At 36.7% G+C, this 22,401-nt stretch overlaps 1 protein-coding gene across 2 annotated transcripts in view; it reads right to left on the bottom strand.

Moving 5' to 3' along the window:
- The window catches only part of TDRD3 (tudor domain containing 3), a 99,320-nt gene that overhangs the window by 25,540 nt on the left and 51,379 nt on the right, over window positions 1-22,401 (bottom strand). For both annotated transcript variants that reach the window (XM_005154395.3, XM_031053675.1), the window contains 7 exons: window positions 18,335-18,495; window positions 16,066-16,207; window positions 10,616-10,687; window positions 9,961-10,110; window positions 9,014-9,154; window positions 8,087-8,243; window positions 7,618-7,743 (listed from right to left, as the gene is read on the bottom strand). In XM_005154395.3, the coding sequence (XP_005154452.1) occupies window positions 7,618-7,743; window positions 8,087-8,243; window positions 9,014-9,154; window positions 9,961-10,110; window positions 10,616-10,687; window positions 16,066-16,207; window positions 18,335-18,495 (949 nt within the window). The remainder of the gene's footprint in view (window positions 1-7,617; window positions 7,744-8,086; window positions 8,244-9,013; window positions 9,155-9,960; window positions 10,111-10,615; window positions 10,688-16,065; window positions 16,208-18,334; window positions 18,496-22,401) is intronic.

The raw sequence follows: 22,401 nt of genomic DNA, 5'->3' as shown, positions 1-22,401 counted from the left end.
GAGAAAAAGCAGCCTGGGAGAAGTCTTTTAAGAGCAGCTTGAAATGCTCTGGGTCAATGCTCTAACCAAAAACACTGTTTTGTTTCTCACAGCCTACCCCATGTAATAACAAATAAATAAGTAATAATTAACAATTTGATCTTGGCTTGAATCTTTCAAAGGTGTAGATGCCTGACAAGAGCTTTTGTGGCTTTCGATCCTGAGCAGATGGAAACACCAGCCTGTTCTCAATCCCAAAGAATTGAAGAGAGAAGAAGTGTCTGAAACATGCCTGGTTCTCAGCATTTTGTCCATTATTTCTTAATTCTATAGTCAGAGCTCTTGGCAATGTTTTCTTCTCCCTGATAATCCTTTTGTCTACTTATTCAAGCTGGCAAGAATGGATGAACTGTTCCTCATAACAAAAGAAAAATAAGAAGATGATTAATGGAAAAATCTTTTGTGTTCAGCAGCAGGATTAATCCAAATGCAAGCAAAGGCGGATCGTTGACAGCAATTTTGCTAACTATGTCTGTTATCTCTCACTGTCAGCAGGTTTTTCTTGCCAACCAAAACTCAAACTACTTAATTTCAATACAGAAATATTTTCACAAGTGTCACCAGCCACTCACAGCTAGAATTAAATAAGTATAAAACTATGAGTTTGTGTTAGTTCTTTGCATTTCATTTAAATCGAGTATGGCGAGTATATGCTATGTTCTGCAATTAAAGAACTAGCAGATTATGGGAGATGGGTATTTAATGCTTTTGACAGCTAGAATTACTTAATATTTCATTAACTGTGAAAAAAGGAGATGAAACAACTTGCTTTCTAATAACTGACTGGTACTTCTTAAAACTAATAAATAAATAAATAAATAAACATTTAAATATTTCCCCAAAAGTTTAGCATGCTCTCTTATCTCTAAAAAGGAACAGAAGTACCTCCTGAGCAAAACACAAAGGTGTTTAAATTCATTTGTGTCTTTCTACTTGGTCTAAATCCAACCACAAAAAGGTACCAAATCAGAGCTAACAAATTAAACAACTGTTCTGGGTTCCTGCTCACAAACAGAACCATCTGCCCTGGTTACTGCAAATCCAGAAGTGAATTTACAAATTCTCAACAGTACTGAGGCTTCAGGTGCAATTAGAAACACTAGATGAGAAAACCAGAGAGTGAGGCACAGAGAAAAGCAAATCAATCCTCTGTGTACTTGAGAAGAAAAAAACTGTTCTTTTCTGACCCTTTCTCCCCAGACCATATCAGTAAATCTTGAAGAAAATGGGGCATGACACAGAACTAAAAAAATACTTATCTCAGTTTAGCAAAACTGCCTTTTGTTTTTGCTTCTGCAGAGACTCTCAGCCCTTTAGAAGAAACTGCTGTCTGCCTGAAGCATACAGAAGCCTAACGTTTGCAATAATGACAAATACGGCCATTCCAGGTAATGATATCCATCAATGTAATAGTAGGGGTGTGCTCATTTATTCAAAACCACTATCCCTACACAAAGGTCAGCTCTTTGAACTGCTAAAAAAGAACTGGAATTTTAGAGATGATATGGGAGAGGAATACGGGTCAGAAATACTGCAGAACAATCAACCTCAGTTTACACTGAGTGGAGGCTCTAACATGCTACATATAAATGCAGGAAAATCTGCCTGCCTGGGCCCCCTTAGTACAATTACTGTGCAGAAAAATCAGTGAAGAGACCTTATACTTGGCTATGTAACATTAAATATTTGAGTTGTTTCTAGCAGTTTCCCTGACTTGCCTTTCATTTCTGACCAATGCTTTTCTAATACTAAGAGAAAACTACATGTCTGTACTGCTAACAACTGAGAGGAGGATCAAATGAAATAAAAAAAGCAGCTAGGAATATACATCTTGTCTTCTGCAAACACTTGCATGCAGGCTTCATAACTTAAGAGTTCACAGTTGTAAGTATAATCACTGCAGATACATAAGCACTCCACAAGCACTGTTAACACTTGTGTCATCTCAGTTCGCATGGAACTTCAGGCAACTAATAATTAAGAATTTAAATGAGATTATTTTCAACCACAGAGGCATAAAAATGGCAGAAAAATAGCACTTGCATTAAATTATTTTTAAGATGTGTTTGCGTTCATCAGACTGCAGAGGTTTTCTCAAACTTGGCGAAGAAAAAAAGCACTTCTCAAAAGAGACCAGAAGCCTGCAATTCAGCAAACGCCTATGTACTTCTTGAAAAATCCATCTGAAGCAGACTCTGCAAGTTAAAAATAAAACCTGGCACAGAAAGAGAGGCATGATCCTACAGGCTGGACACATTCAGTAAGAAAACAAACTAACAAAATGAAACTGAGCAAGCACTTTAAAGCCAATTGACTTCCCAACACCAGACAGTAAAAGCACATGCATTAGTATTTCTTCAGAAGGAAAAAAAAGCAGGAATACTTCAAGGTTTTAAACAAATAATTGGATCACTTTGTGAAATCTTCAAAATGCTAACAAGTGCTTTTTCCAGAGAAGCATGACTCAGGAGTAGTACATCAGATTGCACACTGATCATACACATAATGCTGAAAACCCAACATACTGTCAAAAATCCTGCAAACTGAAGAACCCGGTGTTTGATGGCTTGGCTTTGCGAGCAAAGATTTTGGGAAGGGCTTTAACCATGCTTACTTCAAGCACAATGACCAAGGGCGAGTGGGCTATGCAAATCTGGTTAGAAAAGGATGCTTAGTTAATCAGGGAGTGTCCGACCAGGACTGACATCTCCTGAGTAATCTCAAGCTACCTATGTGCTGATCCGCCCACATGCAAGGTTGGATCTGCTGCTACCCATGCACCTTGTCACCTACCGATTCGACCCTCACTTGCCCATACCGGCAAGTGAGAGCAAGCCCTTCCAGCCTGTGCAGTGGATTGTTTAGGTGAGGCGCAGCTTGCACAGAACTGGCCCCACCCTTTACACCTGAGGTTTAACTGCCAGGCCTAGCGAGCTAGGATGGTGACAGCAAAGCCCGCAGGTTGTAAGTTTTGTAAGAGTGTCCTTCTCTTAGATGGAAGACCATACAAGGCTAGATGAGCTTCATCAGCCCGGGGTTGAAGATAAGAGTTCTCCTTCTCCTACATTCTGAGCAAGACTTGTCATCTCCTGGGTCAATCTCCAGTGACTGCTATCGTGAGCCCACCGAGGTGCCGGTGCCGCTTTGGTATCGCTACTTCTAGGTGGGATTCTGACTTAGAGGCATTCAGTCATAAGCCCGCAGACGGTGGCCTCGTGCCAGTGGCTCCTCAGCCAAGTGCACGCACCAGGGGTCTGAACCTGAGGTTCCTCTCGTACTGAGCAAGATTACTATTGCAACAACACATCACCAATAGGGTAAAACTAATCTGTCCACACTAGGAAATATGCCAGAACTGTTGGCAACTGAAGGAGTACAAAGTCTTTGCAAAGTTGTCACAGAATTACATTTTTCTTCTTACGACATTTATGGATATTTTTATTTAAGAGGGAAAAAATACACAAAAGCAAAGCATATTTACCTTTCAAACATAGTAAGCTAATATACCCCTTTTTGTTTTCCTCACATAATACTATGCTTTATTACACTACAGAATGTTAGCTGCATACATGTACTAAACCCAAATGATCATAAAACTCTGCATAAGCAAATATTATCAACCAGTAAAACCATTTTAAAAGAAGCAAGTCACTGATTTCACAGTTTTTGGTAAATTCCTATTACTTATTTACTATAAAATTACTGACAATGTGAAAAGCATATATCCTATGGGGACTATTTCTATTATTTTTCTTTTAAAGGTCTTTCAGTCACACATAAAAGCCTTCTCTAATGTGTTGATATAAGTACAAATCTTAACCAAAGAAAAACAAATGTTTCTAATGCAAGAGAAACACACTACCACTGTGTTCATTTCTGTTTACTGTAAAAGTCTTTACTCACCTTTGGTAAGCAAAAAGAGTTGCCAAAAGATATCTCTCAAGCATAATTCCCTACAAATGCTTTTGAAAACGAGATTGCATTTCTTACCTAAAATGCTTACAAAATTGTATCTGAAAATGCAGAATGCCTGTTATTTGAAAGGTATTTTCTCTAAATACTTTAAATTTCTGAGAAATACATTGAAGACTCATGACATAAATGTCTGATCTACAACTAGCTACATTTCATACAGAAAGCTATAAGCTTGTGACTATGCACAAATGATAAGGACCGGCAGCCTGGGAAGAATACAGGGATGTTGTCCAGGAAACTAGAGCAGTTGACGACATCTACCTGGACTTATGCAAAGCGTTCGACACTGTCCCACACAATATCCTTGTCTCTAAACTGGAGAGACATCAGTTTGATAGGTGGACCACTCAGTGGATAAAGAACTGGCTGGATGGGCACACACAAAGAGTTGTGGTCAATGGCTCAATGTCCAGCTGGAGACCAGTAACAAGTGGTGTCCCTCAGGGATCTGTGTTGGGACCGGTCTTGTTCAACATCTTTGTTGGTGACATGGACATGGGGATTGAGTGCACCCTCAGCAAGTTTCCAGAAGACACCAAGCTGTGTGGTTCGGTTGATACACGGGAGGGAAGGAATGCCATCTAGAGGGACCTTGACACACTTGTGAGCTGGGCTGAATGAAGTTTATGAAGCTTATGAAATTTAACCATGCCAAGTGCAAGGTTCTACACCTGCGTGGGAGCAATCCCAGGCACAGCTACAGGTTGGGCAGAGAAGAGATTCAGAGCAGCCCTGTGGAGAAAGACTTGGGGGTGTTGGTCGATGAGAAAATGAATGTGAGCCAGCTTCAGTGTGCGCTTACAGCCCAGAAAGCCAAACTTATAGTGGGCTGCATCAAAAGGAGCATGACCAGCAGGTCGAAGGAGGTGATCCTGCCTCTCTACCCTGCTGTCGTCAGACCTCACTTGGAGTACTGTGTGCAATTCTGGTGTTCTCAACACAAAAAGGACATGGAACTGTTAGAACAAGTCCAGAGAAGGGCCATGAGGATTATCAGGGGACTGGAGCACCTCTCATATGAAGCCCGTCCGAGAAAGTTGGGGCTGTTCGGCCTGGAGAAGAGAAGGCTGTGTGAAGACTTCATAGAAGCCTTCAGGTACCTGAAGGAGGCCTACATGGATGCTGGGGAGGGACTCTTCATTAGGGACTGTAGCGACAGGACAAGGGGTAATGGGTTAAAACTTAAACAGGGAAGGTTTAGACTGGATAGAAAGAAGAAATTCTTTACTGTAAAGGTGGTGAGACACAGAAACGGGTTGCCCAGGGACATCGTGAATGCTCCATCCCTGGCAGTGTTCAAGGCCAGGTTGGACAGAGCCTTGCGTGATGTGGTTTAGTGTGAGGTGTCCATGTTCATGGTAAGGGGGTTGGAACTGGATTATCTTCAGGTCCTTTCCAACCCTAACTGTTTTATGATTCTATGATTCTGTAACATGCATAAGAAAAAGAACTCTCTTGTAACTTTTTTGCTAACTTTCTACAAAGTGTTTTAGTTAAGTCCTAAATGCAACTCAAATATGAAACAACATTTAGCTATAAAATAACTTATTTTGCAGGCAAAAATAAACTGTTGTAATGAAACTCAACCTAGGTACAGCAACAACATAGTACTTCCTATCAAATACCTGTAAGCTATCATATTTATAAGCAAATGCCTCTCTGTTCATATTTAAACCTTGTCACATCATAAAAATGTTTAGTGAGCTCTAAAGCAGGTCACAGTGCATCTAATTCTACTAGCAAGAGCAAAAAACACTGGGGTTCACCAGTACGTTCATTAACTCCTACACCCATCTGTTGAGGCAAGTTTTCTGACAAAGCTTGTGTCCTTTTTCTTTGCTGTTCTTTCCTCATTTTTTGACAAAAACATACGCAGCACAGCTCCAAGAACTGAATTTCTAGACTGTTATATCTCCTTCCACCTGGATGTGTTGACCTTTTAGTTGTTACAGGCTGCAAAAAAATATTTACACTAATGCAAAATAATTATGCGAGTAGCAACTGTAAGTGTGCAACTTCAAAGCTTCGAAAGATAAGAAAGATAATAAGAAGTAAAGAAATATGCCATGTATTCAATGGAGAGTGGACAGTCCTAATAATTGTCACAGAAAACTGGGGTTGACGCACTGACAAAGCCTACATGGCTTCATATTTTCATTTCTAATTCAATAATGACTCTTAAACACAACTAAGCTTAAATTCACTGCTACAGCAAAATAGGCAAATATTTATACTTTTTTTAAACATATAGAGTACAAACAAAAATCATACATTGAACAAAAAATCTCTCATTAGACTAAGCAGAGAGATGGGGATGTTCTTTCTACCTGTATTTCGGATGCAGGTGCCTACTGACATTACAGCCATTCGTACCTTTCCAAACAGGGCAACCTGTTCACTTTCATTTACTACAAGCCTGTTTTCCACTTTTTCCATATTACTTTTTTTTTTTAAAAAATCCCAAATCCATTTAAAATACACAAAGCAAGAACTGATTATTAACAGTCAATGATGACTGTTTTGGAACTTCAGTTAAAAAACAATTACATATAAATGCAGTCATTCCTTAAATGCATTCACTCTTTAGAAAGCTCAAAAATATCACGCAGTTTGTATAAACTCCTATGACCTTTTCTTCATCCTCTATGAAAAGTCTCCTTGTATAGGGAGAAAAAAAAATCACAGCTCTATCACAAAACCTTCATGTGAAATAATGGAAGCAGGTATTTTCATTTCATGCTGGCCACTGAAACACCTCCAAGGACATACGCAGAAGAAAAAAAAAATTATCTTCATTTATTACTCAGTTTACCACAAGTTTTACTTTAATATTACAGCAGCCTATAGAGATCTCAGGGTGTATGGTGTTTCCTCTCTTCTTTTAATGCACCTGTTACAGTTTCTGAAGTACTGCCTGATTTAGGCCTAAACCAGACAACCTGGTGCATAGATTACATTCTTGTATGGCTTCTTAAGAAAAAAAAGTAAAAAAGGACAAAAATCCCAGGTCTTCTGGATTAGATCTAAGGGACTATTTGGCTTCCCTCTTTCTAAAATCCTACCTTTCCCTCCATCCTTACAGTTATTAAACAGGAAAACCAGGTGAAAATAGCTGTGCAGTATTTTAGAGCAGTCAGAAAGTTGTGGTTTGATTTTGGTTCCCCTCTTCCCCTTCTCTCCCCCCCCACCCAAGAGAAGCAATACAAAACTGATTTAACTTATCACAAACTGAGGAAAGAGGACCAAGGTTATCACCTTTTTTGTTTAATGGACTTTCAGGTTGTTCATAAATAAAAGTTGTGAAAGCTTTTATCAAATTAGATTAAGACACTGGGATTTATGTCAAAATAACTGATTTTTAGACATCTAAGCCTGAAACAAACACCCTAATTTCTTCCATATACGAGATGGATGAACAAACCACCACAGTTTGATTTATTTGAGCTTTCTTCAAGGAGAGGAATTGCTCTCCAGCACTCCTCGATTTTATATGGCTGACTGTGGAGGAAGTTCTATGAGCCATGTTTTAGATGACAAAGTTAGGAAACAGAATTCTGCTAACACATTCCAACTGGTTCTAGATACATTAATTTAAATACTTACCCTCTACTGTTAGAGTACCCATTTTGGATTCCAAGAAATCAAACAGTGTGCTTGGTGCAGATGGTCTGGCATTTCCTAGCTCTTCTTCATCTTCAGGTCTTATTCGACCTCGGCCCTTCCCTTTACCTGTAAACATCAGAAGTTATTTGTGAGTGGGAAATAAATTAACAAGAAGTGTACACAACTTTTGATTTAGAAAATGCTTTTATTTTCTATTAAAGAAAAAAAAATGCATGGACAAAATAGATACTGACATTTTTCAAATGGAAAATAAGGAGATTCAAATGTGTGATTCCAAATTCAAAAATTTTGATAAAAATACAATACCTGGAGGCCTTTTCTAAGTATTTGCTTTACATTTGTGATGCACTCTAACTTGCAGGAAAAGATCACGCAGATACACCCTCCTATAACTACATTAGTAATTTGCTTGTAAACACTGTTTTAAAGCTCTTTTTGAATGTTTTACCTCTAGGTGGTGGTCCCTGAATGGGTTTCTGTTTATTGTTGTTCAGAAGAAAATTTAATGCCGCCTCTAGGTTATTACTATTATCCATAAGTGCCTGTCTTGCTGCTTCTTTGCTGAAACCCATCTCTGTTATGTGTTTTAGAGCCTTTTCGTCAACCTGAAATAAATAGTACACACAGAACTAACCATAAGATACAACAAAAACTCTATTAAACCATCAGATTTGACTTCAATTTTCGTTAATTTTTAACTGAAACTCTACTTTATATTTCACTGATGGTAACTATTTCAGTTTCATGTAAAATCTTCTCATACAATCTCTCTTAGGCTAGTAGAGGGGTTCTTTATAACATTATTCTTACGCTGATTTTTAATTCAACAGTTTTCAGTTCCTGTATCATGCACATTTCAAGCACATATTCCCCTAGCCTACCTTTTCCTTCACTGCACACTGGAATAGGACGACAGGTTGTTCAATGTTAAAGAAATGGTTTAAAACAGAGTCTAAAATATTAATTCAGAATAAAAGTTATATTAAATATTATTTGGTGTGTTAAAATTGAAGGATGAAAGTCATCCTGCCCAAAATGAATTAATGTTAACATGCAAAAACTATTAAGCTTATTTAAACAAGAAAATAAAACTGCACTGTAATGTCCTATACCACATATACCACTACTTTTCTTCTGCAAGGTCTTAGTTTTAAATTTTACTGGATAGGATAACATGGGGCTTGTAAAATCAAAAAATGAACACTGATACTCATAACTATCTCAGTAATGTACAAAAGCACTTTCAGTATTCTAAACAGACTTCAGAACAAACTGAAAGGAAAGCCATTATTCCTCAGGGTATTTTGGCTTTATTTTTGTCAATTTGGTTTTTAATATTACATGTTTAAAGTCCGTTTTAAGTCTTCTACCTTACCAGCTCTCGGTAGACACCTTCATTCTTTCCTTCAGGTTTTGTTATCTTCTCTTTCTGGAACAGTTCCCTGTTTCGATTCCCTCCAGCACTCACACTGAGATTACTCCTGCTACTACCACCACCTCCTCCAAATGTCTTGGTCTTCAGGCAAGCAAAAAAAAAAAAAAACAACCAAAAAAAACATTTCAGTAAACATAACTTAGGAAAATAAGGCTTAATGTTTACCTAGTGAAAAAAGCACAGTAAATTTGATGCAGCGGTATTTTTCATGGTTTTGCTTCGCATCGACAAATAAAGCATTAATTTACACACACACATTTATTTCGTAGGCATTTTCTCCCCTATGCCCAAATAAAGCTGTTAAAAGAGGACATAATTCTAGATTTTTATAAACTTACCAAGCAAATCTGAAAAATAAAATAAATGGAAAACTGAGAAAGGATATAAAAACTCTGACACAATAGAACTAAACTTCCTGGCTATCCTTTCAGATTGCATAAAGGGAATTATGGGGTTTGAGAACTGCAAAGAGCAGATAAAAATTGGTAACATTTATTTATTACTTAAATCTTGTTAAATTATAAAACCATATTTTACATAGTGGTATCAAAACAAAATTGTATCTACAATAAAGCATTATGTTTTATAAGATACATATGGTCATAAGATACATAACGTATGTTTATAACATAATGTTTTATAACATTATGGTTTATAACATAACATAATTATTTGCTTTAGAAAGAATATACCCATTAAGTCAAAAGAACGAATTTCTGATTTCTCTTTTTAAAGATATGTCATTAGAACTATAAGCAGACAATCATCAGAAACCATTTGCTATTTAAGAGAGAAACACTTAAAATAACACAAAAGACAGGTGGAATTATCATCATGGAATTATCATAATTCACAGTAAGTAAAATACCATACACATGCATTCTAACCTCCTTGCTCTTTGCTACTTCTGCAATAGCAGCTGTTCTCTGCTTTTCAAATTCATCATTGTCTGCAATAGTTTTCACTGTATTTGTCATTTGCAGAGTCTTCCTGCGATCGAGGTCTCTGCTGTCCACTTGTGCATGAGATGCACATTTCTGAAAATGCAAAATAAAGTTTTAATTAATTCTTCTGCCTAGTCTCGTTTGAAAAAAGTGAAGTATTCTGTTAGAGTAGCACAATTTCACATACAGAATATGTATGACATACACCGGTACATCTTACATCTAGATGTCTTTGCTGAAAACACACTCCTCTGGTCCACTAAAAAGGCTGAAAAGAATGACTTTTCCATTTTTAAGATTAGTTCAAGATGCAGCTATTATGATTCTTGTAAGTACCTTTGGTGTTTAAGAAAGGACTACGTTAGCACCTAGAAGGCCTGACAGGAAGAACTAAAGGCTCCACATATTAAATACTAATTTTAGTTTGAAACTGTGAGGCAAAACATCAAACATAAGTTAGCATAGCAAAGGAACTTTTTTAGGTCCAAGCCATTGTGATCTAAGGCATTTTGACAGCCTTTATCTAACTGTAACCAGGCCCCCTAGATATCGTGATACAGGGTTTTTTCATGAAATAACAAAGAGAAGCATACTGTACCTGTCCAAAAGGTACAAAAGGGGGAGGGCCACCTTCCGTTCCAATGTTACTCCTATTGTGTTTTGCTAAACTCTGTAAAAGAAAATTGATGATTACTAAATTGTAAGCAGAAAACATTGTATGATGAACGTCTCTATTTCAGGATGCATACAAAACTTGTGAGATGAACATTTTAAGCATTAAAACCCAATGATAATACTTAAAATCCTGAGGCACTTAAGGAAAAGGTTGTATAAGGGGCAGGAAGACAAAATAAATATGTGAAAATTTGCAAAATTAAGCACTGGCACAGGCTGCCCTGGGAGGTGGCCTTGCGTAGGTGGAGATGTTGGGCCAGATGACTTCCAGAGGTCCGTTCCAACCTCAGCCATTCTGTGAAACTCATTAACCCATGCATATGCAAATAGTGAAAGGGTAAAACAGAACAGGGCAATTCTGGATGTGAAGGTTGTGTGCAGGCTGTGTGTAGGCTCTCCTAAAAAACATCTCTTTTTGCCACTGCTGGAAACAAAATACTGTGTCAGTAGGAAATTTCCCATATGGCCTCATGAAAAGCATGGTACATATGCTAAATTGATCAGCAGATATTTGGATTGCAAAGACCATAACAGTGAGACTAATGATTACTGATACATAGCATCTATAGAACAGAAGTGCTCTAAATTCTCAGTCACAGTCAGTCAATCAGTGACCTAGGTCTGAAAACAAAGCATCCTCAAATAATACAGGTTACTAGTCACCAACAACAGTAAAAAGATGTATTTGTAAAACACTGCATTAAATATCTGGTCATAGTTGATACAGTTTTTATCTTTTTTTATGAATTAGGACAACAGTAGCAACCTGCAAGAGAATAAAATTCACTGGAAAAAAATGACATTTTGTTATATGTTAATTATTTTGTATTACATAGCAGTATTTGGTTTCAGAAGCAGAAAAAATAACAGGTCCTTAATGCTGTTAAAATGCTTAAAAATTGCATTTCCTAAAATGCATCTGTTTTACCATTTTCATTTTTTATTGTCCTTTTTCTCCTACTGGAGAATCATGCATGATTACATACATCATTTACTGCTCTTCACTGGCAGAGAAAGTTTTAATTGCTTAACACTATATATGACATTCACTTATATATTTATTACCCTGATGTAAAATTGATTTAATTCTATCATGTGAGATACAGTATAAAAGTTAATATGCTTTAAGCCATTAGACTATCACAGAATTTCTTAAAATTAGCCAGAGATTCATTTGACTATCAAATCAAAAACTTTTGGTCCACTTTTTCCAAGTTAGCTACTTTCATTCAGGAACCAGAAACCATTTTCTAAATAACTTATGGTTATTAATTCCTTTCAAGGGTGATTTAAAAAAAATTGAAATTCCTTTTCCTCATGCCTTGGAGAAAAAAAATACTAATAAAGTAATTCAATAAATTATTAAAAACAAAGCACTTAGAAGTGCAGGAGCCATAAAAATTTTCAGCTTTAGTTTCAATCAGTTCACTTTAAAATGTTGCCTTAAAATTATGACCTAATCAAGGGCTGATTGTTGCAGCGTGCTCATCATACCTTCCAATATCTATTAAGTGAAGCAGCAGAGTACAACAGTAATCTCTTGTCCAACCTGCTTTGCTTCCCCAGGGTATATACACACTCTAGGTCTAACAAACCCTACACGTTTTTTTGAATCTAGGGAAATGTAGGCAATTCTGGAATGAACTCTAGCACTGAATCAAATTATAATAAAAATATTTATACCACAGCCTAAGAACTTGAGCATTCAATCATAGTTAATTCCTCATGTCCCATAATAAGGAAGAACATGGTTATGTTTAAGGTCATCTTTTGGTTTTTCTTTCCCAAATCAGAATCAAGGGAACACATACAAGAAAAGCTACTGTTCAAACAGGTATTTTGGAAAATAGCAAAAAAACACTTCAAAACTGCATATTTCCTAGCATTTAGCTACATGGGTTTTGAATCATTAACTATTTATGGCATGAAATTCTCATCCAGAACAGCAGACCTCTGCTTCATAGTAAACAGCAGCCATGGCCCAGTCTGTTCAGGTAGTACAGCGTCCCGAGGAGTGAGGACAACTGCTCTGGAAATTAAATTTCACTTTCTACAAAATAAAAGCAAACTTGCAACAAGAACAGTATTTTTTAAACTTGCAATTAACTTTGCTTATAGGACAGCAGTAACTATCATTTACAATGAACTTAGTTGTAAATACATTTAGGATTCTTCTCTTACCCTTTCTGCTGTACTTGCATTGTGATTGTAAAAAAAAAAAAAAAAACAAAAAAACATTTCCATGGGGATCTCTTAAGAAACAAAGGTTTACTAGCTGAAACTGAATTCCTAAATATTATATATTATTATAGCTTCACATTTCTTTTTAATATGAAATATACATAAAACTACTCCCTTTCCCCATCAGGTACCCTCTATATTTACTCACCTTCACAAAACAGAGGATTCATTAAGTATACTGAGAACTTTACTTTTAGTTAATTTATAATTTGATAGACTCTATTTTTTAAAAGCGTAGATGCCTACCAGTCTCACCAATCATCTCAGCAACATTTGCTTCAGCTTTTGCATCACATATTGTTTGATATTTTTATCAATTGCAATAAAAAGTACTCCTCCTTAATAAGAAGGGTACCAGCAATAACTCACAGACTGATCCTCACTGATTGAAACACCAGTGATGACCAAAACATGTCTTCACTAAAATATCTCTGAGAGTTGACAATCATCTTATTTGTCATTCTCTTCTGTAAAGCTTTCTGAACAGGACAGAAACATCAAGTTCATGAAGAAGCATCTGGCTTCTATATGCCTGTTTGAGCCCTATCTGTCTAACTGTCAGTCCAGATCTAGAACTGAAAGTAGAATTTCCAGTGGTCATGCTTCACTTGTCCAAACTGATCTCTAGTCACCCACAGCTTTTCTGACATGACCACATTCATGCCAGGAACCTAACCATGGTCTGTGAGCTGGTCAATGAGAAGAAGAAAACAATACTCTGGCAAACTGTAACACGGAACTAAAGAATTGAGGGAATAGCAATAGGCAATAGTTAACTTCCTGTACTTTACCTTACCAGAGTGAATCAGTGAAAACTCAGTTACCTCTCTTTTAACCGTATCGCATAAAGCCAACAGAACTTGGCAAAAAGTGCTGAAAGCTGTTGCAGACAGCAGCACACCAATGGTTATTAAATGGCTGCCTTCTTGTAAACAGAACATGTCTGAGTTATTTTTTGACACTGACCTCAAAAACAAATTAATATTTATAAAGCCACATTTATTTGTCAAAGCCCAGAGAGAAGAAACATGAAAACAGACTGTCAAAAATACCACCAAGAAAGCTAACAAACCCTACTGACCCTTCTCTTATGAATTAGATGGCATTCTTGAAAATTAATTAGTTCTATGTGTCTCTCTTCCACCCCCCATCAATCTTAAAACTCAGTGCCTTTTAACCAGAGAGAGAACTCACAAAACTTTATAATTAATATGAATCAAAATAATAAAAGGGGATGTTTCCACTGTCAGCCCCAGAACCTTCTTTTTAATGAAACATTTAAAACCAGGAATGCTTTGTTTGGGATTGTATTTTTTGTTTGTTTGTTTATGTTTTGGTTTGGTTTTTTTTTTACAAAATATTTTCAAATATAAAAGATGCCAATCAGAATCTACTAGAATGGACACTGTGAAACTCATGTTCAAATAAGTTTTGGCTCAATTTGCTCAAATCTATAAAATGCAACCAAGTAACTGTTAAAAAATAGCATTAGCATCAATAAAAGCAGTACTTTACACAGAAATGACCACTGTATTCATAGAACCATAGAATAGTTAGCATTGGAAAAGACCATACAGTTCTAACCCCCTTGCCATGGGCAGGGACACCTCACACTAAACCATGTTACCCAAGGCTCTGTCCAACATGGCATTAAGCACTGCCAGGGATGGAGCATTCACAACCTCCCTGGGCAACCCATTCCTGTGCCTCACCACCCTTACAGTAAAGAATTTCTTCCTTCTATCCAATCTAAACCTTCCCTGTTTAAGTTTTAACCCATTACCCCTTGTCCTGTCACTACAGTCCCTAATGAAGAGTCCCTCCCCAGCATCCCTGTAGGCCCCCTTCAGATACTGGAAGGCTGCTATGAGGTCTCCACGAAGCCTTCTCTTCTCCAGGCTGAACAGCTCCAACTTTCTCAGACTGTCTCCATACTGGAGGTGCTCCAGTCCCCTGATCATACTCGTGGCCCTCCTCTGGACTTGTTCTAACAGTACCATGTCCTTTTTATGTTGAGGACACCAGAACTGCACACAATACTCCAAGTGAGGTCTCACAAGAGCAGAGCAGAGGGGCAGGATCAGCTCCTTCAACCTGCTGGTCACGCTCCTTTTGATGCAGCCCAGGATATGGTTGGCTTTCTGGGCTGTGAGCACACACTGAAACTGGCTCATGTTCATTTTCTCATCGACCAACACCCCCAAGTCCTTCTCCTCAGGGCTGCTCTGAATCTCTTCTCTGCCCAACCTTGTAGCTGTGCCTGGGATTGCTCCCACGCAGGTGTAGAACCTTGCACTTGGCATGGTTAAACTTCATAAGGTTGGCATCACCCTCCTCACAAGCGTGTCAAGGTCCCTCTGAATGGCTGCTCATAAGCAACAGTTCTGTTATAGAGACAGGGATATAGAACTGTATAGAGAGGTGCATGGTAGTAGTAGGGATAGCTTATCTGACAAATATTTGGGAATGAAGATAGCAGGGTAACAACCTTCCTGCCCTAGAAATGTCCACTCATTTGGGAGAAAACATATGAAGTAGTGTTCCTGCAGCAACTTCTGTTCTATTGGGACAGGAACCAGGGTAAAATGGAGTAAAGGGTCTTACAAGTATTTATGGCCTATTGAAAGATTTAAAAATCTCCAATTTTGGATAAATCTCTGATTAGAAAGACAAAGAACTGACGATATCTGCAATGCAGAATGCACATGTAAGATTACCAACTTCAGTGTTTTCCATACACTTACAATTTTTTTTTGCCTCCAAATGAACAGTTTGCAGATGATAACTGTAAAAGGCATAGTTTTGTAGTATTACGGCACCGAGCACACTGTTTAGGAAAGCAACAACCCATGACTGCACTAAAATAAATTTAGTACATTTGATTAATGTTTTCAATCTCTCTGCACAATATGAAAGGAATCGGTTCCTGTATAAAGATCACTTACATTTTCTTCATTTGCAACATTACATATAAGACCTATTCACATATATTGAACTGCATTCCTAAAAAATTTTAGGACAGTACAGACCTAAAATCTTATCATATGAAAGTTCACAGTCAACACATTAGGCTTGATGTCATCAAATGTAATACATGCTGCAAAACAGGCATTTCCAGTGGTGTTACCTCACCCTTTGTAATTCCCACTTTTCTATAAGATGCTCCACTTCACCTCCAAGAACTGCTGTGTTACTGTCATCCAACAGCAAGAACCCATTTCTCACTTCAACAATTCCCGAAAGCTTAATTTTTGTTCCAGGTGGAGTGTTCAGGCTAAAAAAAGAAACAGAGCCAAATATTTCATCTATTTCATAAATACATTTATTGATATTCTGCTATGAAAACCATATAAAACTCTAATTCTACTATACTTCTAACATTGTCACATTTCGTAATAAAAAAAAAAAATCAGCATCAAAAACCTTTGCAGTATTTCCTTCAACATGCACAATACTTTCCAATAGTTTTATTGGAACACTTCACATCTATTAGATGAAAATGTCACACTGGAAATTCATGTAACAGAGATGAATGCTTGCAAAATGTCTGGTTAAGATCTAACCTTATAATACCAAACTAAGGATGTGATTTGCTTAGACTAAAAGAGAAAGTATCTCAAAGTCAGTTGTCTAAGTTCCTCATCCTAGGATGTATTTATAGTTAATGAAGGATCTCCAGATGGCTAATCATCTAATTTTAAGACATTTCACTTAAGAGAAAACAAAAAGCTGTTCAAAAAGCACCTTCCTATACATTACTAATAGCCAGGACTGTACCAGAATAAATATAAAAACCATGCATCTTAAAAGTGCTGCTTCTCTCATTATTCTATCATCTGAACACATATGGATGCTTTCTGCAGTCAGCTCCCATGAGGAGATACCTTGCCTTTTTTTTCATGTGAATCTACTCTGAAAAACAACAGCAGCAGATGCATAAAAGAATCTCACATCTCAAAGCTGTAACTAAAATCAAAGCAGCACAATCTGGAAACTGATTTTTCTTGTGAGAAACAGGACACAGTCAGTTATAACCTTTCAACTGAGACACAATAGCCTCTTTATAATATGCTAAAGTTATTGCTGCAATCACAGGACCATAACACGTGATGAGGAACATTCACAGGGGAGTCTGCTGATTTCAGCACTAGTGGCATTAACCTTATCAATATTACTGGATTCTTGGTATTATTCTGATAAAAGAAAATGAGATCAGAAAGAACAGACAAGAAAGAAAAACGAAGGAAAATTATGCAAAGAGTGCGAGGGGGAAATACTAGTAATTAAGAACTTAATTTTACGGAAAACTGATTTTTATGTACCGAATTCAGTATTATGCACTGAAACATCATATTATTCCAAGTTAAGAGCTCATCTTCAAACCTGAAACAACCACATGCAACACAAATTAAATTTTCATACCATGTTACTTGAAAAGAAGAGCTCATGACATTACTACAGTGATGAACTCTCTGGCATTTTTAAGCTTTTATCTAAAAGCTTTCAAATTGTATCTTCTGCTTGGCATTTTAAGTATTTTGTTATCTAGAAATCTACGTACACAGGAGCCTGTTTGCCTTCATTTTCTGTTCTCTTCACACTGGAATACGATATAAATTATAAGTTCTGCTTGCTCAAGCTAAAATTAAAATATCAAGTGCTCTACCTTTTAAGACAGCACCACTCTAAACTGCAAGCTGGCTCCTGCTTACAAGGAGCAGTTTAACAGTAAAGGATGATATTCAGAAATGAAATATGTATTTATATCTAACTGCTGCAGCTGCAGATAAAGAGAGGAAGAAGATTTTTCTTTAAACTGAAATAAACTGAACTGAAGTGAAAAGCAAAGCACACCATGACTCCAGAGACTAGATACTGGAGATAATTTTCAGCATCTTCATAACCAAACAAAAGAAAAAATCCCAAGTTCAACAGGAATTAGCTCTCTTACCCTTCATTTTTAGCTGAACAAATATTTACCAATTCAACCCAAGTTGATGTCTTACCCATGGTAAGGCAGCACTAGTTTCATTAACTTAGGTGTGTCAGGCCTGTGACACTCCTACTACCAAAGTCAGCCAAAATCTGCTACTACTAAAAATTGGAAATTTAGCTCAAGTTTGCACACATCCAAAAAGCTGTATGCCACATCAACTTGGACTCAGCAGATGGCTGCAAAAATCCTTTCTTTCTTTTAAGTACTTTCTTCCTTTATGTCAGCATAAACAGTAAAGTACATTCATATACACCTTCACATGCTGAATTTAAGGTTCTCCTTTATATAAGGAATTGAGAAGGAAGCCTGTTATGTCAAGCAATTTTTCCATATATTACTAAGGACACTTGTTATTTTAAGGACATTCAAGCATCAAAGTACAACTTTCTTTTCAAAGCTGTTCACCTTATTTTTGACATGCTACTGTATTCTATAGCTGTGCAGCTTGTGTGTCCATCGGTCATCTGTAAACGTAACATTCTGGGAGCAGCCTGAGATTCTTCATTATCCTTTGGTGCAGCAACATTACGTATTTTCTGTATTTGCAGAACACATGGCCCTTCCAGCTATACATGAAAACAGAAAAGAAAACTGTTAACACCATTAAACAAAAATGTAACAGCTACACAAACTAACAGATGCCCCAGGCAAAGGAAAGTGTAACTTGATCAGGCAGTCATGTCCAATTTCTATCACTCATGTACTGGATATTCTAAAGCATCATAAAAATTACTTTTTCAGAGAACCAGTTGTGATGCTTCATACATCTCTGTAATACTATGGAAAAGAAGGAAATTAAAAGAGTTGGGGGAGCACACAAGCAAACAAAACCACAGATACTGTCACTTCCAACATCCTATGGAGTCCAGATAACACTTCACATGCTGTACTGCAGGGTCTCACTGACAAAGTGTTCAAAGAAATAAAAAAAACATCTTTGAAGACTATCTGGTTGTATCAAAGTACATTTCAAGTACAAAGCTTCTGTAAACACTAACTAGAAACACCACTTCTTTGAACACGGATACAATCAGAATGTTAGTAATCTCAAGAGACTTTGCTGTCTGTTGTTTACCTAAAAATGCAGCACATACCCCTATAAACACCACAGTTTATGCTACAAAAAAACGACCAAACACCAAACCCCACCAAACCAGTTCATCACATTTCATATACAGCTTAGTACAGAGTCTTTCCTTTGCCCTGAGACATAAAACTGATCTCTAGTACCTAAGAAACAACAATAAAGAAGCAGTGCACATTTTATCTGCTTCTTCCCTTTGAGAAACAGAATAAGTAACCCAGAAGAACACAAAATGAGAGCAGATAACAGGTAGGTGAAATCAGATAAATGAGAGGATGCAGAAATGGGAACTTTATTTAGGATGAAAACAAAAGAGAAAGGAAAGTTGCGAGGACAAAATTCCAAAGTATTTTGGAATACCAACAAAGCATGAAATTGTACTAATAGGAGGAAGAAAACAGTCACTAAAAGGAGCAAAAGCAGCACTCTACAGAGTTCACTTCTTAAACAGTTTTGTGATCTTGAGACAATAAGCAGTAATATAAACTAAAATTTCTATGGGATTTTCCTATTCTTGACACTTTCAAATAAATCTAAAATTGGGCAGCACCAGCACTGTTAATGACTTTAAAACATATTATGGAAGATACAGTATTCTGGATGGAGGATTTCTCAAAAGCTGAAGATTTGCTTATTTGGAATCTAGTGAAACTTGAAGCTTTCTTGTCTTTTTCCTTCAATGTTGAATGTTTGAAGAAAAGAGCATAAGAACAACAGTATTTTTAGCAAATACTGAGTGAACCTTGTTTCTTTCAGTGATAATTACTAATTAAAAGACCTACTCTATCATATGAATGGAAATTCCCCCCCCTTTATTTGAAGCAAACCTAGATAAACTAATGTATAGAGTGAAAACAAGTTCTCCCTTGTAGAATAGACCCTCAGTAATTCTTTTCTAGATTCTTTAAGAATGATGCTTTGCATAATACTAAATGAACCACAGTGCCACACTCATGAGTTGCTTCAATAGAAGCCTACCCTTGTCATATATTAATGCTAAGAGTTTTAACATTATACAATGTTTTCAAAGGTGAAGAAGCACTAAGCAACGGAGAAGCATTTCTAGTTAACAGAAAATCGGTTTGTCAGTTGGTGGAAAAGGAACTTTCCTACAATAGCATTTTTCATCACATACATCAAGCAAGTTGTAGTTCTAAGTACTTGCTTTTGGTTTTAAACAACTGTTTGGTAGATCCCTTACAAAATCCAGCATATAAAGAAACAAGGGTAACTGAATATACATGCCAATATGTTCAGGGGTTTGTGTCTACAGCCTCAAGCATACACTACAATAAAACAGAGCCGTACCCTTGCTGGACAACAGTGTCTGCTTCTTTAACAAAGGACATTACATGTCATTTCAAAAAACAGTGCAAAACAAAAACAGAAGTGTGTACTTTCCTTAAATGCACACATTAAAACCATGATTATTTTAACAGGCTTAATCAGGACCTTAAGTATGCACATCTCCCAGCCCCAGCTCAGCTTATTTTCCCTCTCAATGACCACATGATGATAGGAGGAAAAAGAGTCAGTCTTCCCACAGAACAAGGACAACTATCCCTAGGTTCCAGGTGAATCCAGAAGACCTATGCCAGTACCTTTTGTGTGGACTATTTTAAAGTGTCATTGTGAGAACAAAGACAGGAAAAAAATCATTATAGTAAATAAACAAAACTAAAATCAGTTACAGTCAACAGGTACACTTACACATTTAATCCAAGAGTCAGCCAAGCTGAAACCTCTTCAGCACTCAGGTGCTGAATGTTACATACAAAAAGGTGAGATTAGTTTTGTTTATCCAACGGAATTTTCTGGTAAATTATAAAGTACCCTAAGTAGCAAGGCTGGTTATATCCTGACTATAATGGTGTCGCCTTATAATGGAGTCGCTTTCCAATATATAAATACAGCCTTCAGTTCTCTCACTAATACTGAAGACTTCCAAGAATAATGTTGAATAATATATAAGATAATACCTACATCACCTAGGAAAATGAGGAAAGAGAAACATTTCAAGACATTAGCCAGATAAATTTAATTATTCTTTAAAAGTGGACAATGTTTGGCTTGTGATTAAAGCAAGTTCATTCTTTCAACATTTCTAGAACACATAGCCTTTAAAAAAGGGACTACAATTTGACAGCATTGTAATAATACCTGCAATGAAGGGATATGTGATTTGTAAAGATAAATGGCTTCGTAAAGGTTTGTACATTTTACAGTGTTTTGTAAAGGTTAATGGCTATTCAGCATACCAAACAAACAGTGAAAAAGTAATAAATTAAATGCACAGATACAGAAACCTTAACGGCCTGTCATGGGCACCAGACTTCTTCAAACACTGACTGATAGGCCATTGTAGTATAACTCAATGGTCCATCAAGTCTAACATTTCTGTGCATCTAGTGGCAAAGACCAAGCTTACTACAGCACAGACACAAAGACCGGACAGAGAAAGGCCACAGAGATGATTTAAGAGACTGAAGAATCTCTCCTGTGAGAGAATTGGAGAATGACAATGCCACAAAGTGAAACACCAGAGGCTCCAGCTGTCTGGACATATGTCTCTAGGTGGCTCTTAAGCAGGGGTGTTGGACCAAATAAGTTATCAGGTCCCTTCCAACATCAACCACTCTCTGATCCTGTGACTGTTTTCTTGCATACAATCCTGTATTATTATTTAATGTCTTCATTCTTAAATTCCAAATAGTACAGCTGTAGCTTGTTTCTGGACATAGCTTAAAGTAATTGAAGTATCATTCACTCATGTCTATTTAAGTTTATAAGCTACTTCAATGTGAAGGTTTAGTTTATTATATCTAACATATTTTTTCATATAATTTGTTCTTTTACAAAAAAATAACCCCCCCACCAAAAAAAACTGTAGGAGATCAAAATCCACAGAGACAATAAAGGCAACAAAGCCCAGTTAGTTACACTAAAGTAATTAAACAGAAAGTGGGAAACATATGAGTAACCTTAAATAGGAATTAGAATCGCTGGCAAGTTATATTTTAACAATTTGCCATCAATCTGACGGTAGTCAGAAAGCATCTCTCTGAGCTCAGAAATGAAATCCAGTCTTAATGCTTCTTTGGGAATGCATGTTTCCATTGTAATGGAACATAAATACTCAAAAGAAAACCAGATACGCCTTAAGCATAACAACACTAGTAAATTACACCTTATAATTTTATATTCCTTTCGGTTTTTTCTATTAATACTTAACATATATTTCTGGTATATAGTCATCTAGATGAAAATGCTGAAGTGAAGCTTTGTCGATTTCTATGCAAATGTGGCCATCTTGTGGTTAATGCTGGTAGTATTTTTTTTTTTCTTAAATCAGCAGAAAACAACAGCTATAAACGAGGTAATTAAACAT

Source organism: Melopsittacus undulatus, chromosome 2, assembly GCF_012275295.1.
Source record: "Melopsittacus undulatus isolate bMelUnd1 chromosome 2, bMelUnd1.mat.Z, whole genome shotgun sequence".
Classification (NCBI taxonomy): domain Eukaryota; kingdom Metazoa; phylum Chordata; class Aves; order Psittaciformes; family Psittaculidae; genus Melopsittacus; species Melopsittacus undulatus.
This window is presented reverse-complemented; position numbering and strand designations above follow the sequence as displayed.